Source organism: Natator depressus, chromosome 1 (assembly GCF_965152275.1).
Source record: "Natator depressus isolate rNatDep1 chromosome 1, rNatDep2.hap1, whole genome shotgun sequence".
Taxonomy (NCBI): domain Eukaryota; kingdom Metazoa; phylum Chordata; order Testudines; family Cheloniidae; genus Natator; species Natator depressus.
This window is the reverse complement of record NC_134234.1, coordinates 270,079,341-270,103,157: the sequence shown is the minus strand read 5'-3', so window position 1 is coordinate 270,103,157 and position 23,817 is coordinate 270,079,341. Positions and strand designations below refer to the sequence as shown.

The following is a 23,817-nucleotide window of genomic DNA, read 5'->3' as shown; positions in this document are numbered from 1 at the left end:
TGAAGAGGGAGAGCTACAGGAGACAATTTAGTCTGTTTATGGTTTATTAGGATAACAGTATGAAGATAGAAGTATAAACGATTTTCCATTTTTATTGATATTATAATGTGCTTGCCTTTAACAGTCTGGGAAACGAGTATTTAGCTGAAGTGATAGATGAGAGTAATCTCAGATGCCATAAAGCTAGAGCATGCAGACAAGCACAGAAATCCAGGTAATTGGCACTTGAAGGTAAGGCTAATCGTCAAATCTTACTAGCAAGAATACAAGTGCTGGACTGGCAGTAAGCCCCTTATCTCAGTGCCTGGAGCTGCCAATAAATTATGCCATGTTTTACCGCAGTTTAGCTTGTATGTTAGGAAGAATGGCTCAACTGCAATTTTTAAAAAAGTTTCCTGTCTAAAAATTATATTTTCGTTCAGAACAAAACCTACTCCCCAGCCATGCCAACTATTTATACCACCACACCACAGAAAGAAAGAAACAAACACTTTTGTTCAGGGGAAATTTACTAATTTGTACCATACCATTCTGTATTTCAGCAGACTGGACTAAACTGTTTAAGACCTTTATAGAAAAGATTACTTTTCAAAGAAGTATCAATTCTTTTCCTCCTGAAGAAAGCAAACTGGTAGAACAGCTCTTTGGGGGAATTTAAAACATTGTGCAAATTGGCACAGAATGGTAAATTTAAAAAGGACAATAGGAAATGGGTGGGGATGGGACAAATCAGAAAAAGTCCCTGTTACATGAGAAGCCACTTACTGTTTTATTTCATTAGCTAGAGGGCAGCCCATTTAGCTCAATTGCCCATTCAGTATCCCAGAAGGAGAATACATATCTTTTTTCAAAAGATTTTTTAAAAATTGTATTTCCCCCAAATGTTATTTTAAAGAGTTGTATGTGTGAACATTTCCCAGGGATGTACCATGAAGTATTTCCTTTTCTTTAAATGGTTGACCCTAAACAAGCTGTCAGTGTCATGTTAGAAGTGTGGGAGCTATATCGTGGGGTTTTATTTATTTATTTTACACACACTTTAAATTGAACTTTCACTGTCAAACCTCAGATTTATTTTAAACTTTAATAGATCAGACTGAAATGTTATTGTAAGGGTTTTCCCTGCCTCACACCAAACACTGAATTGCTACTGATGGTAATTTTTGAAGAGGGTAGTATATGAAACTGATCTTAGAATTATAGGACAAATCTCATTTATGCAATTAAGGCAAGTAGGATCAGGAACATAAGAATTGCTATACCCATTACCAGTCTGCTCCTGGTTGGTATCCTTTGCTTCAGAGAAAGGTGCAAGAAACCCAGTAACTGACAGTTATAGACTAACCTGCCCATAGGGGAAAATTTCATCCTGACTCCATGAGTTAGAGGTTACCTTATGTCCTGAAAAATGAAGGATTAGATTCCTTCTATTAAAAAAAAAAAAAAAGAAAGAAAGAGAGAGAGAGATCTAACGTAACTATCGATATTTTCATTATCTAATAAACATGCAATTATTTTTAGATTTCTTCTAAGCCGCATGTCATAGGAGAACTATGCAGTATTATAGCCATGTCAGTCCCAGGATATTAGAGAGACAAGGTGGGTGACACAATATCTTTTATTGGACCAACTTCTGTTGGTGAGAGAGACAAGCTTCTGAGCTACACAGAGCTCTTCCTCAGGTCTGAGAAAGGTACTAAGAGTGTCACAGCTAAATACAAAAATGAACAGATAGTTTAGCATAAGTAGCTAGCACATATTCTAAGGGAACATTCCGGGTGAAATGGCTTATTAACACCCCTGTAGTCATAGGACAAAAAGGAGGAATAGTGGGTTACAGATCAGTTCGTTGTAATAAGCTGTAAATCCAGTGTCTGTTCAGTCTCCGATTTGTAGGCCTTGTCTACACTACAGAGTTTTGTCAATGCAAGTTACTCTGACAAAAAGCCACTGCTATAATTAAATCTCTGTTGCATGCAGGTGGAAGCAACCAATCCTGAGGCAGAATCTGACCAGTACACAAGCAGGGAGAGGGGGACAGCCCAACATCAGCTCCCACCTCCCTCCCTGGTTCTGCATAGCACAGTACAGCACCAGTCTCTTTCCCCTACCCCAACCCACCCAGCAGCAGCCTGCCCTGCCTGCTGCTGTATTCCTAGTGCCTGGGAGAGCAGGATTCCGTGTTAATGTTTTGATTTTGCGATTCCCTCCGAGTTCTCCCACAGCTTCCCCTCCCCACAGACCAAGGAGATCACCTCCTCCTCCTTCCGTAGTTCAGCCAGGAGTGCATTTGTTGTCGGGACTTGCCATCCTCAGCTGAGCAATTTCAAAAACTTCCTGTGTCTTTGAAAGAGGAGGGGTGCATGCGTAGCTGTGTAGCTGGATGCAGGCCAGTGGAGTTCAGAACAGTGAGAGGAGCGAGTGGTCACGGGGGGGAATTGTGGGATAACTCTTGTAGCCCAGTTACAGCGACGTAATGAACGCAGTGTCTACACTGATGCTTTGTCGATCTAACTTTGCTCTACCCCTCGTCAAGATGGTTTTATTTTGTTGGCAAAGCAGGAGAGTTTTGTTGGCAGCAGGAGCATTGGAGTGTGTACCCCTCCACTGTTTTATCCATAAAAGCTGCCTTTTGCAGACAAAAAAAATGTGTAGTTGTAGACAAGGCCTTAGTGTCTAGCAAAGTTATGAATTTGAGCATACAGGCTTGTCTTTTGAAAGTGTTGTGCAGGTTTCCTTTGAGTAAGAGGACAGATTGATCACTCTATTTCTGACCTTTTGTGAAAAATATTCACCCACAAGTGATACGGTGTTTTTGACTGATTTTCCTATGCGAGTTCATTCAAGAGTGTAGTGATTGTCTGGTTCCACCCACAAAGTTGTTATTGGAGCATTTAGTGTTGTGATAGGCATGTGTCGGACCCACGGATCTCGAAAGATGTGTTGTTGGGTGTGTTAATCATTGCAGCAGTGGAGATGTGTCTTCAGGTTTTGCATCTGTTGTTCTGGCAGGGTCTGATGGCTCTTTGAGTTGGTGTGTCCTGGTCTGTGGGGAGCTTGCTTCTGATGATGAGCTTGGAGAGGTTGTGGGACTGTTTGAAGGCCAGAAGAGGGGGTTCAAGAAAGATTTCTTTCAGGATAGGGTCCCCATCAAATATAGGTTGTAGTTGTTTAATGGTACCCCTTATGGGTTTCAGTGTGGGTTAGTAGGTAACACCTAGGGGTGTGCGGTTGGAAGGGGTTTTATTGAATCAGATTGTCTCAAGGTATTTGAGTGTCCCACTCCACAATGCAATCTATTTCTCTTTTGGAGTGTCCTTGTTCGGTGAAAGCGGTTTTAAGTGTTACCGTGTATATCTGAGACTCTCTCTTCGGAGCATATTCTGGGGTATCTGAGTGCCTGGCTGTAGATAACAGATTTCTTGGTGTGTTTGTGTTAGTTACTGGATCTATAAAGATAGGTGTGGTGCTCCATTGATTTCTTGTATATAGTTGTCTGTAGAGTTCCGTTGCTGAAGCTGATTGTGGTGTCCAGGAAGTTGATGCGAGTGTGAGTGTGTTCCAGAGAGAGTTTAATGGATAGGTGGTGGTTGTTGAAATTGTGATGGAAATCTATGAGGGAGTTTATGTTGTCTGTCCAGATGATGAAAATATCATTGATGTATCTCAGGTATATCTTTGGTTTTGTGGTGCATTTATCCAGAAACCACAAAACAATAAGAAAAGTATTAACTATTTTAAATTTGCTATCTTTCACTTTCTTTGAATGTTCTTTTGTTATTGGATTAAAACAGATTGTTCTTGTATAAAGAGAATGGCCAATTTACACTCAATGTATTGCTTTTGTCTACTTCTATTCTATAATTTCACTACTTAGTTACCTTACTAGATTCTTTTGAAGGACTTTACCAAAGTCTTTTGAAAAATCCAAATTAGTTTTCAGCAGTTTCTCCTTATTAACTATTTTCTTGATATACTTAAATAATTCTAGTACATTAGGGACACATTATTTTCTTTTCAAGAAGCTGTGCTTGTTTATTTCCATAACTGATTCTTATTGTACTCTCTCCCATGTTCCTTCCATTAACTGTGATACAAATTGAGCAAGATTTATTGGTAATACAACAATAGCAAAAAAAGTATAACGTTTTTAAAAAAGCATAGCCCATATTCCATGAATCTATAGACAAGGATCATTATCATGAAGATTATTAAATTGTTTAACAAACCATGAATGGGGTCACAAACCAAGATAACCCATTTTTACTAACGGCTTGTCTTCACTGCAAGGTTAACTCAAGTTATAACTCAAGTGATGCTCCTTACTCAAGTACTGTCCACACATGAAATCCATTAATCCAAGCGTGGTGGTACATTTAACTTGGAGTTGGGTGACTCGTCAGGAGGCTTAGGCTAAACCTGGAGCTAGCACAACTCCTCAGTTGCCAATACGATCACTCTGTAGTGTGGCCACAGGCTACTTCCACTAAAGGTAGTTAGTTATCCAGTGCCTTCCTACAATTCCCTTCACATGTCTAGAAAGGACAGACAAGTTCTCCAACAATTAATTTGGAAAGAATTCATGGAAAGAACCCCGGGGAAGACCCCAAATGTTTTAGTGCCAAACAGAAGTGAGTACAGCACCAGTGCAGACACTGCAGCTCAAGTGTTATTTCGCAGTCTGGTTTTTCTTCCTTGAGCTAGGCAAACTTGACAAAAGCAATCTGAGTATAGATAGCTTGAGTTAACTCTGCAGTAAAGACAAATAATTTTGAGTAAAGCTAAGGATAAGAATTGTAGAGCAGACATACTGAAATAGGAGTTCAGCTCCAAGTCCGAGTCTCTCACTTTGCTGCTTGATGTGGCTACAGAAACATGTAGCTGCTCCTTTTCTCAGCTCCATGTTTTTAGTGCATCTATCTTTATGCCATTCTAGAGCATTAACACGACAGCAACTTGAGTTTGGTAAGTAACTAAGAAAGGAGGTGCATGGTCATCACAATTTTTATCAAGAGTAAAAAAAACCTGCAAAAATTGGCATTTTTCTTCAAATTTTACCAATGTTTTTTACTTGTTCTGTATACACAGAAGGTAATAGATATACTGATCTAACTTTTACTGATCTAACTTCTTATAAGGTTTCCATCTAATCGGATGTATTCATATCACACCTTGAAAGAACAGCTACCAGATGTACTGAAGTCAGTTCTCTGACCTACCCTTGTTACAGACCCACTGGTGTAAAACCCAGGCTAGAAATCTTGTTTTAACAGTACCTTTCCATGTTGTAAGGTGGCCTACCATGGGACTATTGAGCCCTGGTTCCCACAATTCAACTATAATTGCCTTTTTAGAACAAGTGCCTTGCAAAAACATGCAGTTTCCTTGGCTCCCATGAATAGCCTTAGAGAGAGCCTATGCTGTAGTATAAAAGGCTGGTGCAAACCTACTGAGATGCATTGAATATATGAATGTAATGCACTTTTCAATGTACATGCTGTAAGATTTCAAAAGCTGATACTAAGATATTTTCATTAGGAAATAATTTCTAGTTGCATTTACTCAACTGCAAGATGGTAAATGCCATAAGAAAAAATAATTTTCCTGGTTCTAAACTTATGATTTTTCCAACTATTCTGAATTAAGGAGTGCTTGCTGCATTGGAAACCTTTGTGTTAAGAAGAGGTTACAGTGAGTCAACCTGTTCAGTGCTGATGTGAAGTTTCACACTGTGACATTTACTTAGCACAGTTTAGTAATTTAAGTATATAGACAGGTTTCAGAGTAGCAGCCGTGTTAGTCTGTATCCACAAAAAGAACAGGAGTACTTGTGGCACCTTAGAGACTAACAAATTTATTAGAGCATAAGCTTTCGTGGGCTACAGCCCACTTCATCGGATGCATAGAATGGATTGAATCTATTTCCCCATGTTAAGTAACCTCACACCTTCTTGTCAACTGTCTACATGGGCCATCTTGATTATCACTACAAAAGTTTTTTTCTCCTGCTGATAATAGCTCATCTTAATTAATTAGCCTCTTACAGTTTGTATGTCAACTTCCACCTTCTCTGTATGTGTGTGTATATATCTATCTATCTTCTTACTATATGTTCTATTCTATGCATCCGATGAAGTGGGCTGTAGCCCACGAAAGCTTATGCTCTAATAAATGTTAGTCTCTAAGGTGCCACAAGTACTCCTGTTCTTTTTAAACATATAGAGCATTCAGCTTTAGGTTGGATATTGTTCTTGGATGGTGGCATACCAAGTTAGGAGTGTTTGGATCCCTGCAGTAATAGAAATAAATCGGTAAGCTATGAATTGGATTAAGTTTACATACGTGTCAGGACCATTTGTAAAAATCCCGTCCCCCAACCCTGTTTTAGTGGGGAGGACATTTATTTGGACTGCGAGGAGAAAGCACGGTCTCCAGAAGGGAAGTGGAAGGAAGAGCCCATGCCCAGAAAATGCCTCCTCCCAGTCTCTTTGGATCAGGGGCATGTTGCTGGTTGGACCAAAAAAGGGGTTAAGTCGCTCCCAGAGGGAAGGGAGAAGAGCACATGCCAGAGCCTGGCCATGCTCCCTCCCCCTCCTCAGCTTCTACGCAACTGATTGGCCGGCCAACCAGAGGGGATAGCTGATTAGTTTAAATTGGTGGTGGAGGTGGGGAAGCCACTTAAGCCTCTTGCCTCTTCAGCTGCCCTGCCTTCCCTCCCTGTAGTGTAGGGAGAGAGTTGCATTTCCAAGATGCTTCGGATCTGATCTATAGACAAGCATGTTTTTGGGGATCAGAGAGGATTTTTTCCCATTGGACCAAGTTACTGGTGATCCGGTGGGTTTTCACCTTTCTCACTGCATTGTGGAGGTGCAGCTGGGGTAAGGAAGGATATGATTTAGAAGTCTGATATTAAGAGATAACATAGGAATGTATAGTTTGTCATTACTTGCAGCCAGCGTCCAATGTGGATAAAGGCTAAAAAGGCCAGCTCCCAGAGGTAAATAAAACGCAAGATTTTTGCTGACGGTCTGGGAGCCTACAGGAAAGGCCTGAAGTCTTTGCAGATTGAGCTCCCCCATTGGTTCTCTCTACCTACTTTGAAGGAGGGGGGAGAGGAGGAGAGGACTTTGAATTGAGCTGAATCCTGGGGGTAGGCTGAGGGTTTTACTCTGAGTTATCAGTTATAAATTCGGAGCCCTGTAATCCCAAATTGGACTCAGTTAAATGCCTGATATGTGTGATGGGGTGGGTATATCGCCCCTACCTAATGATAATAAAGTTGCAGCCTGTCACTTAAAATCCATTCCAGTGTCTGTCTTTTATTCACCTCTGTGTCCTGTGCATAGTCAGAAATGTTCAGAAGTATAGGCTGCAGTCTGGTTACTACTGGTAAGTTTCCAAGACATCACTAGAGCTAGTTTGTGAGAAGAGATTTTAAAGAATATGGTGAGGAAAAGTTAGCCTTGGGAAAATAAGCAATTAACTCTAGTAGATTCAACCATAGTGTGAAAAAAAAATGAATCCATCGTTTGTAGAATCTCTGAGCTTCACTGTATAACATACAGCAGGATGATACAATACTCTTAGAAGACTTTTGTGTTTCGTTAGCAAATGATTGACTCTTTGGAATGTAGTATGCGGTATTATGTAAAAAATAAAGATAAGAAATAAGTCAGCTACTGAAATAGCATCCAGATACTATGTAATGAGCACAATATAAGTGCACTAAATAATACATTATTTATTACGCACATGGTTCTGTAATGTGCAGTGTTCTACAAAACATAGGAATCATTCCTGCCCTGAAGAGCTTAATTTTACACAGGAAAGACAACAATTCTGTTGATGTACATATTGAGAGTTCATTGATAAGGAAATCAGCATAGGAGCAATTCATGGAATTGGGATTGAAAGGAGGAATTTGAAGGAGAGAAAGTCATTGGCAGACTACTGCAAGTATAGTAGGCAGCACAAATAAAGGCATAAAGCTAAGAGTGAGAGGAAGTGAAGAGAATAATAAAGAGTATTTGCCAGAAGAGGTGCAGAGATGCAAGTGAAGATGAGAAACTTGTACTGGATGTGGTAGAAGCCAGAGAAAGGATTCAAGAAAGCTGGGGGTGATAGTGTAGGAACAGCAAGAGAGGAAAATAATTTTTGTAATGGCTTTTTTGTGTAAATGGATAGGGAGATGGCAGGAAGAAGAATGTTCTAGCAATTGAATGAGAGATGATCAATCTGAGACAAAGGCTTACACCATGGGGATAGAGGAGAATGAAGGAATTTTAGTGATATTATAAAAGAAAAAAGCAAAAGGAGCTAGTAATAGACAAGATATGCTGGGAAAAGACGAGAATTGCTAGCAGTTGCTAAATACAAGATTAACTATGATTGGAGGGCCCAGTCTTGCTCTCATTGAAGACAACTGCAAGAGTTTCATGGGCTAATTGAATCAAGATTGGAGCTTCAGTGTCCAGCATTATATCAATTTGGAAACAGCCAGTCAACAATGTTTGGGACTAATCATGGTATAGCCAGGTTAAAAACCTCTGAGCTTTAATGGCTAGAAGTCAAACCTGGGGCATGTTATTTTATTGTGATTAGGACAGGACCAAACCAAATATAAATATGCTCCGTTTAAAAGCATAGACAGGCTTTGGCCCACATATCCTTGACCATAAAAGAGCCAAGCATGCATATACAAGAAAACACTATTTTTATGACTCCATTAGATTTGGGTCTAATTTGTGCTGGCAGTTTTTGTGCTGGAGAAAGGACTGCTATATATCACTCAAATTTAATCATTTGAAATAGGTAGCAATTCTGAAGGTTAGGGATACTATTTGTCTCTCTAAAATTGTCCAAACCTAGGAATTCTGTCCAGTATTACGTATTGGAAGCTTAGATATTACCCAGAGGAGAGTGCCAAGTAGCATTATACAAGTTTTCTAAATTAAATTGGTTGCCTATTGTTTATAATCCCACATGACTCAAACTTGAATTTAAAAAAAAAAAAAAAAATCTGTCCGCTTGCACTTCAGTTCAAATGGGAGTGGACATCCAGATCTGTAACTGTTTAAAAAGGATTGGTGAATAAACTTGCATTAAATAATGGCATAACTGAATTCATGACACAAACCATCCTTTACTTTACAATTAGTGACTGGGGAATGGAATTTAAGGCATAGAAAAAATAAACCATTCACATGTTTCAATTTTAGCTCCTGTGAGTTTCCAAGCACCTCTCTTCACCTGTTGAATTACTTTGAAGATATGCAGCACATTATTAATTTAAATAGACCAAACCTGACCCATCAATGTTACCACAGTCCATTAAAGTTAGGCCATAAAAGTCAGCGTTAGTTATCATGACATCTTAGTCCTATTTTAAACATAAACATGAGCTCTGCACAAGTCACAAACATACACACACACACGGAAATTTCCATACTCATGGCACCTACAGTTTGAAACATTGGGCCTGATGCACCAGTGCATTATTCCTGTTTTACACTAGTGTAATTCCCTCCTATTTGTACTTGAACTACTGTCACAAAGTGGTTTGTGACACAATTTGTGTAGAGTTTGTAATGCAGGTGTCCCCAGTTTGGTACCCATGGGTGCCATGGTGCCTGCAGGAGCATTTTTGTGCGCCCGCAGGACACCCCGCCGCCAAAATGCTGCTGAGAAGCGTTGCAACGCTTCTTTCCAATGCAGCAAGCACTCCTTAATTCAGAATAGTTGGAAAAATCGTAAGTGGAGAAGCAAAAAAGATTACCTGAAATATATGCCAAAAATAAAATCGGTATCAGTTCTTTGACAATGACATCTTCAGAAGTGAAAGATATTGCTACTGAACAGTAATGTAAAGGCAGGCAATAAATAATGGCCCAGCATCCTGCTTTCTTGTGTTTCTCCATGTGAGAGTCTCTTTAGGGATGACCCATTGCAGGAAAATCTCTGTCAGACAGGCTTATCTCATATACTTTAAAAGGCTCTTCACTGAGCCACAGGATTGTAAAATTCAAGGGTATGGAGATCCTTTCTTCATACCTCAAAAAATGGTTCACGTGAAGGCAGTGATCTAACACCCTTTGAAATTTTTATTAGGGCTGTCAATTAATCACAGTTAACTCATATGATTAACTCAAAAAATTATTTTCAGTTTTAATCACACTGTTAAACAACAGAATACCAATTGAAATTTATTAAATATTTGGATGTTTTTCTACATTTTCAAATATATTGATTTCAGTTACAACACAGAATATAAAGTGTACTGTGCTCACTTTATATTATTTTTATTACAAACATTTGCACTGTAAAAATGATAAACAAGAGAAACAGTACTTTTCAGTTCATCTCATACAAGTACTGTAGTGCAATCTCTTTATCCTGAAAGTGCAACTTACAAATGTAGATTTTTTGTTACATAACTGCACTCAAAAACAAAACAATGCAAAACTTTAGAGTCCACAAGTCCACTCAGTCCTGCTTCTCGTTCAGCCAAACGCTAAGACAAACAAGTTTGTTTCCATTTACGGGAGATAATGCTGCCCACTTTTTATTTACAACGTCACCAGAAAGTGAGAACAGGCATTCGAATGGGACTTTTGTAGCTGGCGTTGCAAGGTATGTATGTGCCAGATATGCTCAACATTCATATGTCCCTTCATGTTTCGGACACCATTCCAGAGGACATGCTTCCATGCTGATGATGCTCATTAAAAAAAAAAGTGTTAATTAAATTTGTGACTGAACTCCTTGAAGGAGAATTGTATGGCTCTGGCTCTATTTTACCCGCATTCTGCCATATATTTCATGTTATAGTAGTCTCAGATGAGGACTCAGCACATGTTCATTTTAAGAGCACTTTCACTGCAGATTTGACAAAACACAAAGAAGACACCAATGTGAGATTTTCTAAAGATAGCTACAGCACTCAACCCAAGATTTAAGAATCTGAAGTGCCTTCCAAAATATCAGAGGGATGAGGTGTGGAGCATGCTTTCAGAAGTCTTAAAAGAGCAACACTCTGATGTGGAAACTACAGAACCTGAACCACCAAAAAAGAAAATCAACCTTCTGCTGGTGGCATCTGACTCAGATGATGAAAATGAACATGCGTTCGTCCGCTCTGCTTTGGATCGTTATCGAGCAGAACCTGTAATTGGCATGGACGCATGTCCTCTGGAATGGTGGTTGAAGCATGAAGGGACATATGAATCTTTAGCGCAACTTGCATGTAAATATCTTGCGACGCCGGCTACAACCGTGCCATGTGAACACCCATTCTCACTTTCAGGTAACATTGTAAACAAGAAGTGGGCAGCATTATCTCCTGCAAATGTAAACAAACTTGTTTGTCTGAGCAACTGGCTGAACAAGAAATAGGACTGAGTGGACTTGTAGCATCTAAAGCAATGGTGGGCAACCTGCGGCCCACTGGCCACACATGGCCTGTCAGGGTAATCTCCTGGAGGGCCACGAGGCAGTTTGTTTACATTGACCATCCGCAGACACGGCCGCCCGCAGCTTCAATTGGCCGGGAATGGCGAATCACGGTCACTGCAGATAGTCAATGTAAAGAAACTGTCCCGTGGCCCGCCAGTGGATTACCCTGATGAAACGCATGAGACCCATGGGCCACAGGTTGCCCACCACTGGTCTAAAGTTTTATATTGTTTTATTTTTGAATGTCGTTATTTTTTGTACTTAATTCTACATTTATAAGTTCAACTTTCGTGATAAAGTGATTGCACTACAGTACTTGTATTAGGTGAATTGAAAAATACTATTTCTTTTGTTTTTTACAGTGCAAATATTTGTAATAAAAAATAAACATAAAGTGAGCATTGTACACTTTGTATTCCATGTTATTATTGAAATCAATATATTTGAAAATGTAGAAAACATCCAAAAATATTTAAATAAATGGTATTCTGTTATTGTTTAACAGTGCGTTTAATGGTGTGATTAATCGTGATTAATTTTTTTAATTTCGAGATTAATTTTTTAAATTGCGCAATTAATCACAGTTAATTTTTTTAATCACTTGACAGCCCTAATTTTTATAAGGATATAAGTTGTAGAGAACTTCAAACTTTCACAAACAGCGAGATCTATAAGCCCACAATTGGAAGAATAATTTCTGGAGAGGACACTGGGTATTGATCTGGGTCCATTCTCCTAATAAGAGAGCAATATAACAAGTAAGGAATGTTGGAGGCAAGAGGTGAGATTGTAAAATAAAGGGAGCTAGAAAAATTCACAAACTAATCAGATAATTAGATAAGCATCTATTACAAGTTTCCAAACCTTTAGAGATATCCATCATTAACACCAGTTATATACATTTCAATTAAATATATATATGGGGAAGTTACTATGTTAGGTCACATTATTTAAAAACAATTAAAATTATATTTGGAAGAAACAGTATGTTCTTTAGGCAACACATTTAAATTACTGTTCGATTAAATTGTAACAGAAAACTCTCAAATTAAAAAAATAAGTCATAGGTCTAACATATCTAAATTATTTGAGACAAATTCTGCTACCCTTACTCACGATGTGCAATATCTTACTAAAAATCACTGAGACTACTCTTGGAGTGAAGTACTACTAGATGTGAGTAAGGGTGGCGAAATCAGGCCCTTAATTTGAATCAAGTTAAAAAATACAACATTTTAACCATTCCGGTGTATGCAACATTAACTTAATAAGTAAGAGGTCTTTTTCATATTGAAGAAACTACAGGAGTTTCCTCAATAGTGGGGAAAGATGGTTCAATGTTTGGGGCGCTAGCCTGTAATCCAGGAGATAAGGGTTTAATTCCCTGCTCCACTGCATACCCTGTGTGATTCACTTAGGCTCCCATTTTAGAGATAAGTAATTGACTTTCAATGAGACTTAAGAGCCTAAGTGCCTAAGTCACTACTGAAAATGGGATTACACTGTTAAGTCACTTAGGTCTTGCAATGCCTATCCGATGAAGTGAGCTGTAGCTCACGAAAGCTCATGCTCAAATAAACTGGTTAGTCTCTAAGGTGCCACAAGTACTCCTTTTCTTTTTTCTTTTTACGAATACAGACTAACACGGCTGTTACTCTGAAACTTTACAATTCTGGGCCTTAGTCTCTCTGTAACTCAGTTTCCCATGTGTAATATAATAATAGTATTTCCATCCCTCACAGGACCTTGTGAGGATCCATACAGTAAAAGATTATAAAGTGCTCAGATACTACAGTGATGATTGCTCATTAACAGGGTTAAAATCTGGTCAGTCTTGCACTGTCGATAGAACAAAAACCACATTCCTGATCTATGCTACAGTCTTGACTTCAGCAGGTAGAATGATCTGGCAACACAGTTTAGTCATAGAATCATAGAATATCAGAGTTGGAAGGGACCTCAGAAGGTCATCTAGTCCAACCCCCTGCTCAAAGCAGGACCAATCCCCAATTTTTGGCCCAGATCCCTAAATGGCCCCTTCAAGGATTGAACTCACAACCCTGGGTTTAACAGGCCAATGCTCAAACCACTGAGCTATCCCTCCCCCTCTCCCCTCTGTATGCATTTCCAAGTATGAACTTTGCTTTAATTATGTCAGGAGACTCAAGTAGCTTCTGAAAAGTAGATGGGGTCAGAGAGAAGGGGCCAAATCTTATAGTTCTTGCATGTCCAGAAACTGCGAGGAAACACTTAGGAGCTGCCAGGAAAAATAAAATTCTGGATCAAATATTTTTGATTAAAACACTTGACTCAGAATTTTATTTTTTCCTGGCAGCTCCTAAGTGTATTATGTTTTCCATGTGCATTCTTAAACAGATAAACATCTGATAATATTTACACTCTGCTAATAATAATTAAAACCTCCCACCACAATCAATATATGCTGTATACAAGAATTTATTTACTACATTAAATGTGTGTTCATATATTAAAAACTCACAAAATAAAAATTCATGAATACAATTAAATACACTGCCGCGGCTCAGATAATTACCAGCAAATAAAATTCAAAAAAGTGAACCTTCCTCTCTCCATTCATGTTATATTCTTCCATCTCCCTCATCCCAAATCCCAGGAAAAACAGATCGGTTTGCAGTGTATTTGGAAGGTTAACTAATCTGGTGTTTGGCATACCAAAGACCAAATATAGAATAAACTCTTCCATTTTCATCTGTCAGCTCCCACACCACTCAAATGGAATTGCGTAGAGGGATATTTTTCATGCTTTGCTTTAAATAAATGGGTGCTATGTTTACATGCTACATACTTAGCATTGCCCTCTCTAAGAGAAAGTGAACATTTTGCCAACACTAAACTTTCGCACCATACAGTGATTACATGAGCCAGTGTACCATTAAGCCACATAACATCAAACTGATAGGACAGCGGTAACTTTAGCTAGCATCTAAATTTTAATTTGTTGAACAAGAGGACAACATGAATTTCAGTAATAAAGTCAGACTTACATGTCAGAAGTAGATTATTGGGACATATTTCATATTATACAAGAAATTGCCCCCTATGCTGGATCACATATTACAGGCACACAAACCCATGGACATGAAATGCAAGCAGGCAGAGCAAATCATCATATTAATATCCAAAAGCACCCCCAAAAAGACAGCAGTCTTTTAGACCATCCCACAGATGTTTCTTCATCAACCTTCCTTCAGAGTGTTCATGGTGCATTGTTCACAACAAACTAGGTAAACTGGTCTTCTAGAGACAGAATCAAAACTAGATGGGGAGGGAACCCTATCTGGACTATCAGCTCAGTTCTTTGAGGACTGGTTATGGTATGGCATCCTCCTAGCTCCTAGACATTCTTGTTCTGTCTCCCAAGCAGAACTTGTGGAGATCCATACTTTACTTCTGTGGACCTCAAATGGCCTGCAGTGTATAGTTCTCTTTCTCCTCTTGAACAACTGTGCAGGGCAGGAGAGACTGAGCAAAAGTTCAGCCTTTGTTTGTTGGGAATGCCTCTGAATGCTCTCACAATGTATTGTTTTGCACTGGATCCATATTTTCCTTTTTTTTGTTTTTGCTTTTTAGCATGCTATTATGCAGGATAGAAATATATAATTTGCTTCTCCGCTTTCTGCCAGCTTCCTTCTTATATAGTTTGATTGTACTTCATACTAATACACAGGCTTCCTCTCCAGTGGCAAAGAATGTAGTAAAGCTAGGACTGTCCCTTGAACGGAGCCCAGAAGGTCATTAACCACTGGCAATGAATGCACCCATTCAACAGTGAAAAGCTTCATTTTGCCTTAAGCTCTTTTCCACTACTAAGGTCTCCAAGAGGTTGTGTCTAGCCTGATGCTGCAGGTCAAAATTCTGAAACATTTAGCCATTTCAATAGTGGTGCCACTATCACTAGCTCCAGTTTTTCTAGTTAGCTCTGTGTGATGATCCCTTTCTGTACTGTTTCTTAAATGAATTTGAACCAATTTAGATTATCCTTTAATTAAACAAAGAATAAGAAAGTCAAGAGATTTACTAAATATTCTAGTAAACTGTATTATAGCATCATTACTCACCATATTTCCTCACATTTAAAAGGTTGTCTTGCTATAAGTGATATTTTGTTTGTTTTAATATTAGTATGCAATAGAATATAGACTCACTTCCAGTATTAATGTTTAATTACTAAGGGCATAATCCTGCAAATCCTCTCATGAGAGTAATCCTTCAATTAGATTACTTCAATAGGACTATTCACATAGTAAAAATTTGCAGGATTGGACCCTAAACGTTAAATCATATGTTAAAAAGAGAATTACTATCATCATTTTTTGACATAGCCAGGAGCTGTTGGTGCGTTTAAAAAAGATTTTTTTTTAACCAAAATGCAGAGTTTTTGAAGAAGTAGTTTCAGCATTTAAATTATTGATGAACCAATTCTTTGCAATATCTCTAATTTTGTCAGGTCACGGACTATATGACTGCTGCAAATAAAATGATAAACTTGATCATGTTCTGTTGTACCAAGTTTAGTTTTTAATAGCACATTTTTTTCCACTGTCCATCAGCACTTTACTTGTAGTCGTATCCCTCAACTAGCCCCTTATCTGAAATAGTTAAACACCTTATCTTGTATAACATTATCTTAAACGTAAGAAACCAAGATTTTTTCTTCTATTAAAGTAGTTTTTCAAGGCAGTTTGATCCTGCCCAGCTTGACCTTTCTTAACACAGATCTAGCGAACAACTTCCTTCCCAGCCTTCCAATCCCCCTCCTTTTCTCTGCAGCAATCATAAGGGATATTTATGTAAAAAAGGAGTAACAAGGCAACACTAACTCACTTCTCTGCAATTCCACTATTTGGTTAAACATCCCATTTTTGTATCTGTTATTAGTTTTCTTTCTCTGCATGTAGAAATCGATATTTGTAGTGAACAAATCTTTCAGCTTACAGTTCCCTCTGCTTTGATCTCTTCAGGATGATTATTGGTTTGCTTTTGTCCTCCTGTCTGTTTGCTAACCTATCACCTTAGATAACAGGTTGAATTCAGAAAAGAACACAAAATCTCTGCAGGATGCAAATTATTGTGTGGTTTGGTGGCTTGTTAGGGGGAGGGGGAGCACAACTGCTTGAAGGCTGACAAGTTGCTGCACAGCAGTGACAGAAGCAGTTCCACAAAATTAAACCACAATTTGAAAACCCCGCAGCTAAGCCATATGCTATGCCTTCCTTCTTTTCCTAGCTGAATGGGTGGGATCCATTATGCCTGCTTTGCTCTGTATTTGTGAATTTGGAAAAATGTTTTGATATTTAAAAAAGTTGAACATTTCCTTTCACTAGGACTGTAAGTTACTTTACCATAATTCTTAACTACTTCCTGAACAATTTCATTCTCTTCCGCATAAACAAGTTTAAAAGTAAGCTGGTATGGGTTAGCACAACATGCTGGCTCTCTTCCGGCATCCAACCCATTTTAAACAAAAGTATAAACAAAGATTATAGCAAAGCAACACTAGTGAATAATATGTTCACTGCTGCATTGTTTGCTCACAAGCTTTGAAACAATAGTTTGGAGGTGTCAGCCACCCCCATTCAGCTCAAGTGAATGTTGGACATGACAATTTACAAAGTTGATGATTTTAGTATAAACACGTGGTTAGATTTCACTGAAATTAAAGATGGAAAAGATTAATTAGTGCTGACACCTAGAGCTACTGCAGGGAAGTTCCCTACACAATATATTTTCTACGGCCATCTCCGGGCCAGTTTTAAACATTCCAAGTGATGGGGGCTTCCTTTTCCACCACTTCTCTTGGGAGACTATTAGCCACTTAGTAGATCACAGGTAGGAAATTTTTCCTGATTTTTTTCAGCGAGAATTTTTTAATTTTTATTTTAAGTGTAGCCCATTAGTCCTAGATGTACACCAAGACTCTAAATGATCTATCAGGGAAAGGGACCACGTGTATGCAGCAGTCACCCAGAGAGAAGAGAGTAGCAAAGTGGGTGGGGAGACTCCAGAAAAGGAGAAAGGGGAACCAGCAGTCACCAGAAGGGTAGCAGCTGCTCGCCAAAGAGAGCAGTGAGAGTAGGGCATGAGTTCCACTATTCCTTCCCCCTCTCCAACAGCAGGATCTTCTGAGGTACCCTTGGCTCTCTCTGATGTCAGTGGGAGTTGAGGGTACTCAGCACCTTGCAGGATCCGGCCCTAAACTCTTGCCTTTAACAAACAGTTTCTGGTGATTTTTAAATTAGATTATTTTCCTGCTGCCTTCTGACCAACCGTGCCTTCCCTCATCCCCTTTTAAAAATGTAAACAGTACAGTAATTGTAATCTCACATAGAATTTGGAGAAATAATGGCACATACTCCACCAAATGTACAGAGCAATTCTTTATTACTGGGGTGGGAAAGGGCAAGGGGAAGAATGCCAAATAGCCATCTAAAATGTATCTGACATGCTATATAGTACAAGCTACTTGAATGAAGCTAGTGACCATATGTAACTTATTTATTGAGGTCATTTTCCCAGCTGACTTCTGAGAACTGTTATGATTAGATCTTTACTTCAGACCTTTCTTGGAACTTTTCCACAAATTGCTTGGTATATGGGACAATGCTAGTAGGAAGGAATTCTTCAAGCCCCCGACCCCAGTAAAATAGCAATGTTATTATTAATCATTGGAACCGATCTGCCCTTGCAAGGCGTCCAGAACCTCCCGCCTCCTATGCTAGCGCTGTCTCGCGTTAGTGACAGCTGAAACTGAAGCAGCCAACCTGCTGAGGCTTAGGTGGTGGAAAAGGGGTTTACATTTCTATTCCACCCAAATCCATGTGTCAGAAGCTAGGAGTCTCTCCAATTACCCAGACTTTAATAAACTACGCCCTTTAATACTCCAGAGCCTGAAGCAGATCTTACCGGACAGCAGCTGGTCTAACCTAAAGCCATTTACACAGGCAGGTAAGGCAAGCTGGCTCCCAAACCACCTCTAGCCCCTGCATCTTGAACGCTTTTCTTTGCGTGCATCTGGCCAGTGAACAGATTCGTCCCCAGCATGCAACATGATTATGATGATGATTTTTAGAAAAGTTCCCACTGAGCGGTGCGCCTCCTTCAGCTCTGCATCCCCCCCCAGCACCTCGGACGCTCCCTGCCTCCTGACGTGCGCGGGGTCTATGTACTCACTTGTGTCTTCTTCATAAGGAAAGACAGCGCTGCAATCCAGCCCAGCCGGCCGCGTGCAGTCTCCGTTCAGCGGCACTGTGGCTCCAGCATAGTGCAGCGGCGGATAGTCCACGCATTGGGGTTGCCCAGAGCGAGCGCCCACTCTCTCCCCGTCCCCTTGGCTCGCAAGCCGCGCTGCTCGCTGTCTCCACGGCGTGAGGAGAGCCACTGACTGAGGCCGGAGCCGGCGCGGGGCCAGCTTTTTTATAGCGCCGCCGTGTCTCCGGCAGCAGGCGCAGTAAGAGCCGCGGCAGCCTCTGAGTTGGGGCGAGACACGCCTTTCCCCTCCCTCTCCTCCCACAGCCTCCGGGAATGGGGAGCAGAGGCAGCGCCAACAGGGAGCGAAGTTTAACACGTTAACAAGCCGGGCTTGCCCGCTCCCACCACAGGCGGGAAATCCGACCTCCCCTTGGGGGCAGCCGACCCTGCTGCTCCGTGCCCTGGGGAGAGCTGGGCCGGCTCGCAGGCTGCCCCCGGGGAGCGTGTGCCAAGCCTCTGGAAGCAGCACCTCGGGAAGCAAAGCTGGGGGCGGCGGCTCGTCCCGCTCTCCCCTGAGCTGTCGCCCGCCCGAAGCCCCACCATGGTGCTGGCGCAGGCCAAGTAAGAGAGAGAGACTCAGGCATATGGGGCATGGGGAGTGGGGGTTGGGTTTAATTCCCAGACCTAGGTGCTGGCTTGATGTGCTTGTTATACCAATAACATAAAAACCAGCAGGATCTTATTAAAGAGGAAAAGGCAAAATACCACATTTATTGCGAATACAGAAAGAATCATAGTAAGCAGTTAGTTATAGCTATAACATTCCATTCAATCTCATATTTATTCACACATTCATTCATACAAACACACACTCACAGGTTCTGCAAGGTTATTATCATAGTTACCAGCCTTAGAGTTGCTCATGCCAAGCCACTGGCCAGGTGGCCTGGACATGAGGAGGGAGCAGGGCCTTGTCAGATGCTCATCTGATGCTCCTGGAAGTTGGTTTGCAGAATCAGACCCCAAAGTTCTCACTTTCTAGAGTCCATTTTTATCGGAATTTCTTCCTAAGCCAGTCTATGGGAATTGCTTCATCATGCTGCTGCTGAATCAATCAGCAGATGGCACATTCCTGATGGCTCTGTGCTGCCAGATGTTATCTTGTTCTTTGGTTCTCCCGTTCTTGAGGCTGTTGGGTGGATTCCAGTCTGCCCTCCGGGGGTCCTCTGGTTATTTCCACTTGACACCTTCTTCAGCCGATGGACACTGGATTCTTAGGCTGGCACCTCCCTGATCATTCAGTTGTTAGCCACACCAAGCATCCATCCACATACATCTTCTATCTCTATTTTAATCACAATTGTTAACAAAGCGAGATGAATACAACAAAAGGGCAGGGAGTCTCTGGGTGCTGTTTCTATTGTTACAGAGTATTGCTTTGAGTCTTTCTCTATGTGAGTAGTTGTTGTTACAAAGAATTGCTCTGAGAGCAGACTCTGTCTTAGAATTAGCAGCTTGCAAGTTTCACACAGAGAGGGAGAGAAACAGTACCAAAAACCAAGAGACCTCTTAAATAGTAATACCCTGGAATTTAAACTATGGGGAATAAAACTCATTTGTGATTTTAGTACAGAACTTCTTTAATATGATCCAACATGCTTTCCATCCTGTTCAGGGTTTATAGTTTGGTTCAGTGGCTCTCAGCACCCCCACTATCCAAATTATTCCAGCCCCTATGTTCCAGCAGTGGGTGTGTACTGTTGTGCTGTGCTTGGTGCAGACCAAAGTCAGTGCAGGGTGCTGACAGATCAGAGTGGGAGCCTTTTACATCCACTTTTGCACACAGGGTTTGGGGGCAACGATAAACAGGGTCTTTACTACACTCTGGCAGTCGCCATGTGGCTTATTGGTGCTGAGAAGCTGTTACAAGTTAGTATAAATTAGAGCAACCCTAAGGCTCTAAGGCTTAAATCATGCTGTCGGCTGAAGCAGCCCCAGGCAGCCCTGAGGAGTGAGAGAGTGCAAAGATCGCTTATAGTCATAGTTGCCCTCTTTCCTCCCTTGCCTCAGTGGTGCTAAGAAGAGTTCCATTTCAGCCAAGGGGTCAGGCAAAAGAAGGGGAAAATAATATACCTGCATCTTGAGAAATAGTTGCCAGTGCTTCTTCCTTAAGGTCGTAGCATAGCATGTAACCTTAAAACCCATGAACTGCACACTTGTAAAAAATTTAAAAAAAGAATTAAAAACCCTGGGGATTTGGTACAGAGAAATCTAGCACTAAGACCTTGTAGAGAACTGCAAAGAAAAAATAATTAGAAAGGACAAACTTTTGGATTGTGGTGTTACTGTATTTCTACACAGGAAAAAACAATTCTTGTATGTGGAGTTCCAGAAGCCAGAGAAGGAGAGAAACAAAGGCTATAAGATCCTTAGCTGTCACTTCTGGAAATGGCGAGTTTGTGAGCTTCAGCTATGGTATTGTATCAGATGCACAGCAGACAGGTGAATGAGCTAAGATTGACTAGAGTGACATGGTGAGAGGAACAAACAACCTAGAAGTGCATGTTGCAAGCCGGGAAGTTGGAAGAGTGGAAGGCAGGAAAATTACTGCATTTCACAGATGTAGGACAGAAGAAAGGGAGTAATTAAGATGACCTGAATGACCTTTGAGTGTTAGATTAGCTCTTACTATAGTAGTTTTGTTCTTTTTGAAACACTTAGGGAGAAATTCTGGCCCCATTGAAGTTGACAGGAGTTTTGCCATTAACTTCCATGTGGGCAGGATTTCAGTTTTTAAGGGTATGTCTACACTTTGAGTTGGGGATGTAAGTCCCAGCTTGAGGAGACATATCCATACTAGCTCTGATCAACCTAGTACACTAAAAATAGTGTGTAGCTGTGGCACAATGAGTAGCGATGGGCTAGCCCATCTGAGACCCTAGACATGTACTCGGGGTAGCTAGCTCATCTCGCCACTCATGCTGTCATGGTTACACCATCAGCTTAAAATGTAGACATACCCAAGGAAAAAGAGAGAGAGAGAGAGAGAGAGAGAGAGAGAGAGAGAGAGAGAGAATGTGTGTGTGACTGTGCAGGAAATGTTTCAGGAGAGATTTACTCAGATGTTGCTCCCATTGAAACCAATTAAAGCTCCATCAGTATATCAGAGGGCATAATTTAGTTTTTAGAACAAGAGGTTGGGATTAAAAAACAAAAGTGTGGTGAAGACACCACTCTCCAAGATTTCAGTGTAAACAACATAGATCTCTCACACAAAACATATAACACCTCCTCCCTTCTAAATTAATCAAGATGTTTCTCTTACCTGGCAGGGTTGTTTCAAAATACCTGGGAGGCACTGGGATAGTATGGTGTTACCTGCCTTACAGTGATAAACTCAAGTTGCCCAGTCTATTAAACATAATGAAGAGAAGGGTAAGGGGTGACTTGATTACAATCTATAAGTATCTACATGGGAACAAATATTTAATAATGGGCTCATTAATCTAGCAGAGATGGTATAATATGATCCACTGGCTGAAAGCTGAAGCTAGACAAGTTCGGAGTGGAAATAAGGCATACATTTTTTAACAGAGAAAGTATTTCAACGGTAAGAACAGTTTGCCATGCATCATGGTGGATTCTCCATCACTGACCATTTTTAGATCAAGATTAGAGGTTTTTCAAAAAGAGATGCTCTAGGAATTATTTCGGGGAAGTTCTATGGCCTGTGTTATCACAATGGTCTCTTCTGGCCTTGGAAAGTATGAGTCTATGATGATGGGGACCTTGTCAGTACCTAGATAGAGCTACTAAAGGAGGAGAAACCATGAACTACCATGTTGCAGTGGAGTCATCCACATGCTCCCAGGTGATTCTGAGCTGACAAGGTTAGGAAAAACATGTTCTGCTGTACTGTATTTATTTTGTCTGCCTTCCGCATCTTGTGGTTCAGGCACTGGTCTGGAACTCAGGAGAACTCTATCTATTCCACAAACTCCCTGTGTAACTTTTGTTTCCCATCTGAAAAGTATTGCAAGGATACATTCATTAATGTTCGTGCAGCTTCCCTGAGCACTGTGGTGACGGGAGCTATATAAGTACCCAGATAGAGCTATGAAAATTAGGGCTACTCAGCTCTGTCAGGAAGTCATTTCAAAAGCAGCCCAAGAGAAGCAGTTGACAATATGTGTAAAGACCAATCCCGCCCACAGGGAGAAGGGCAGATCTTTCCCACTTAGAATTTTTGTGGGCCAAATTTTCTATGGGTGTAAATTCAAACCTTGCCCTTTGGAGACAACTGGCCAAACTTTGCTTCCACACCAGCTTTACAGCTCTATAACAACATTGATTTTGTGCACTGGGGGTGGGGGGGAATGGGATTCTAGATTTAGACAGGGGGTAGTGAGGACCTAGTGGTCCTAGGGCCTCTCCCCTTGCACTGTTGCCCTCCTGTCCTTGTCACTTCTCACCACTCCATCCCTTCTGCCTTTTAGAAAGATATATTTAGTCAAAAACAAGTTACTGGGTTCAATACAGTTGTAACTGGGTGAAATTTAAAGGACTGTGATATACTGCAGGGCAGACTAGATGATGTCATGGCCCCTTCTGTCCTTAAACTCTATGAACCTATGAATGCATTTACATTATGAAACTATAAGAAAAAACTTAAATCAGCTGTGTTTTCTTTGACCCAGACCTCCACTGTGTAGGAAAAATGAAATGTGATACTAACTGTCATCTATTTGTGAGTGAGCAGCATGATACTCCTCATTAAAGCTGGGTAGGTTAACCATAATGATTACCTTATAACACGTTATCAGATTTCAATCTTGTTCTTTTGTCCCCTGCAGAACTCGTTTTTCAGAACAGACTCTTAATGGACATAGCATACATGGACACCATCTGGGTTAAGGTAAGCAACCCCTAAACAATTCTTCAGCCTCACAATTTCTGGATCCCCAATTCAACTATCTGAAATTCATTACTCTCATTGTGGGATTGCAGATTTGGGGACCAGGAATATAGGATTTTTTTCATCTTGAAATCCTGGGATTGTCAGTGCAGTAGTTTTAAGGTTGTGGCAAGCTGTGGGTATTTAGGATTGTAATCCTTAAGTGTTTGTAAAATAACATA

The 23,817-nt window shown here is 40.5% G+C and overlaps 1 protein-coding gene across 2 annotated transcripts in view; it reads right to left on the bottom strand.

The window, feature by feature from the left end:
* Nucleotides 1-18,943, bottom strand: part of KITLG (KIT ligand) — a 105,220-nt gene extending 86,277 nt beyond the window's left edge. The window contains exon 1 of one of the 2 annotated variants that reach the window (XM_074941924.1): nucleotides 18,664-18,943. In XM_074941924.1, the coding sequence (XP_074798025.1) occupies nucleotides 18,664-18,678 (15 nt within the window). In that variant the 5' untranslated portion in view covers nucleotides 18,679-18,943. The remainder of the gene's footprint in view (nucleotides 1-18,663) is intronic. The other variant, XM_074941923.1, reaches the window with a different exon arrangement.
* Between the last annotated feature and the right edge of the window lie 4,874 nt (nucleotides 18,944-23,817).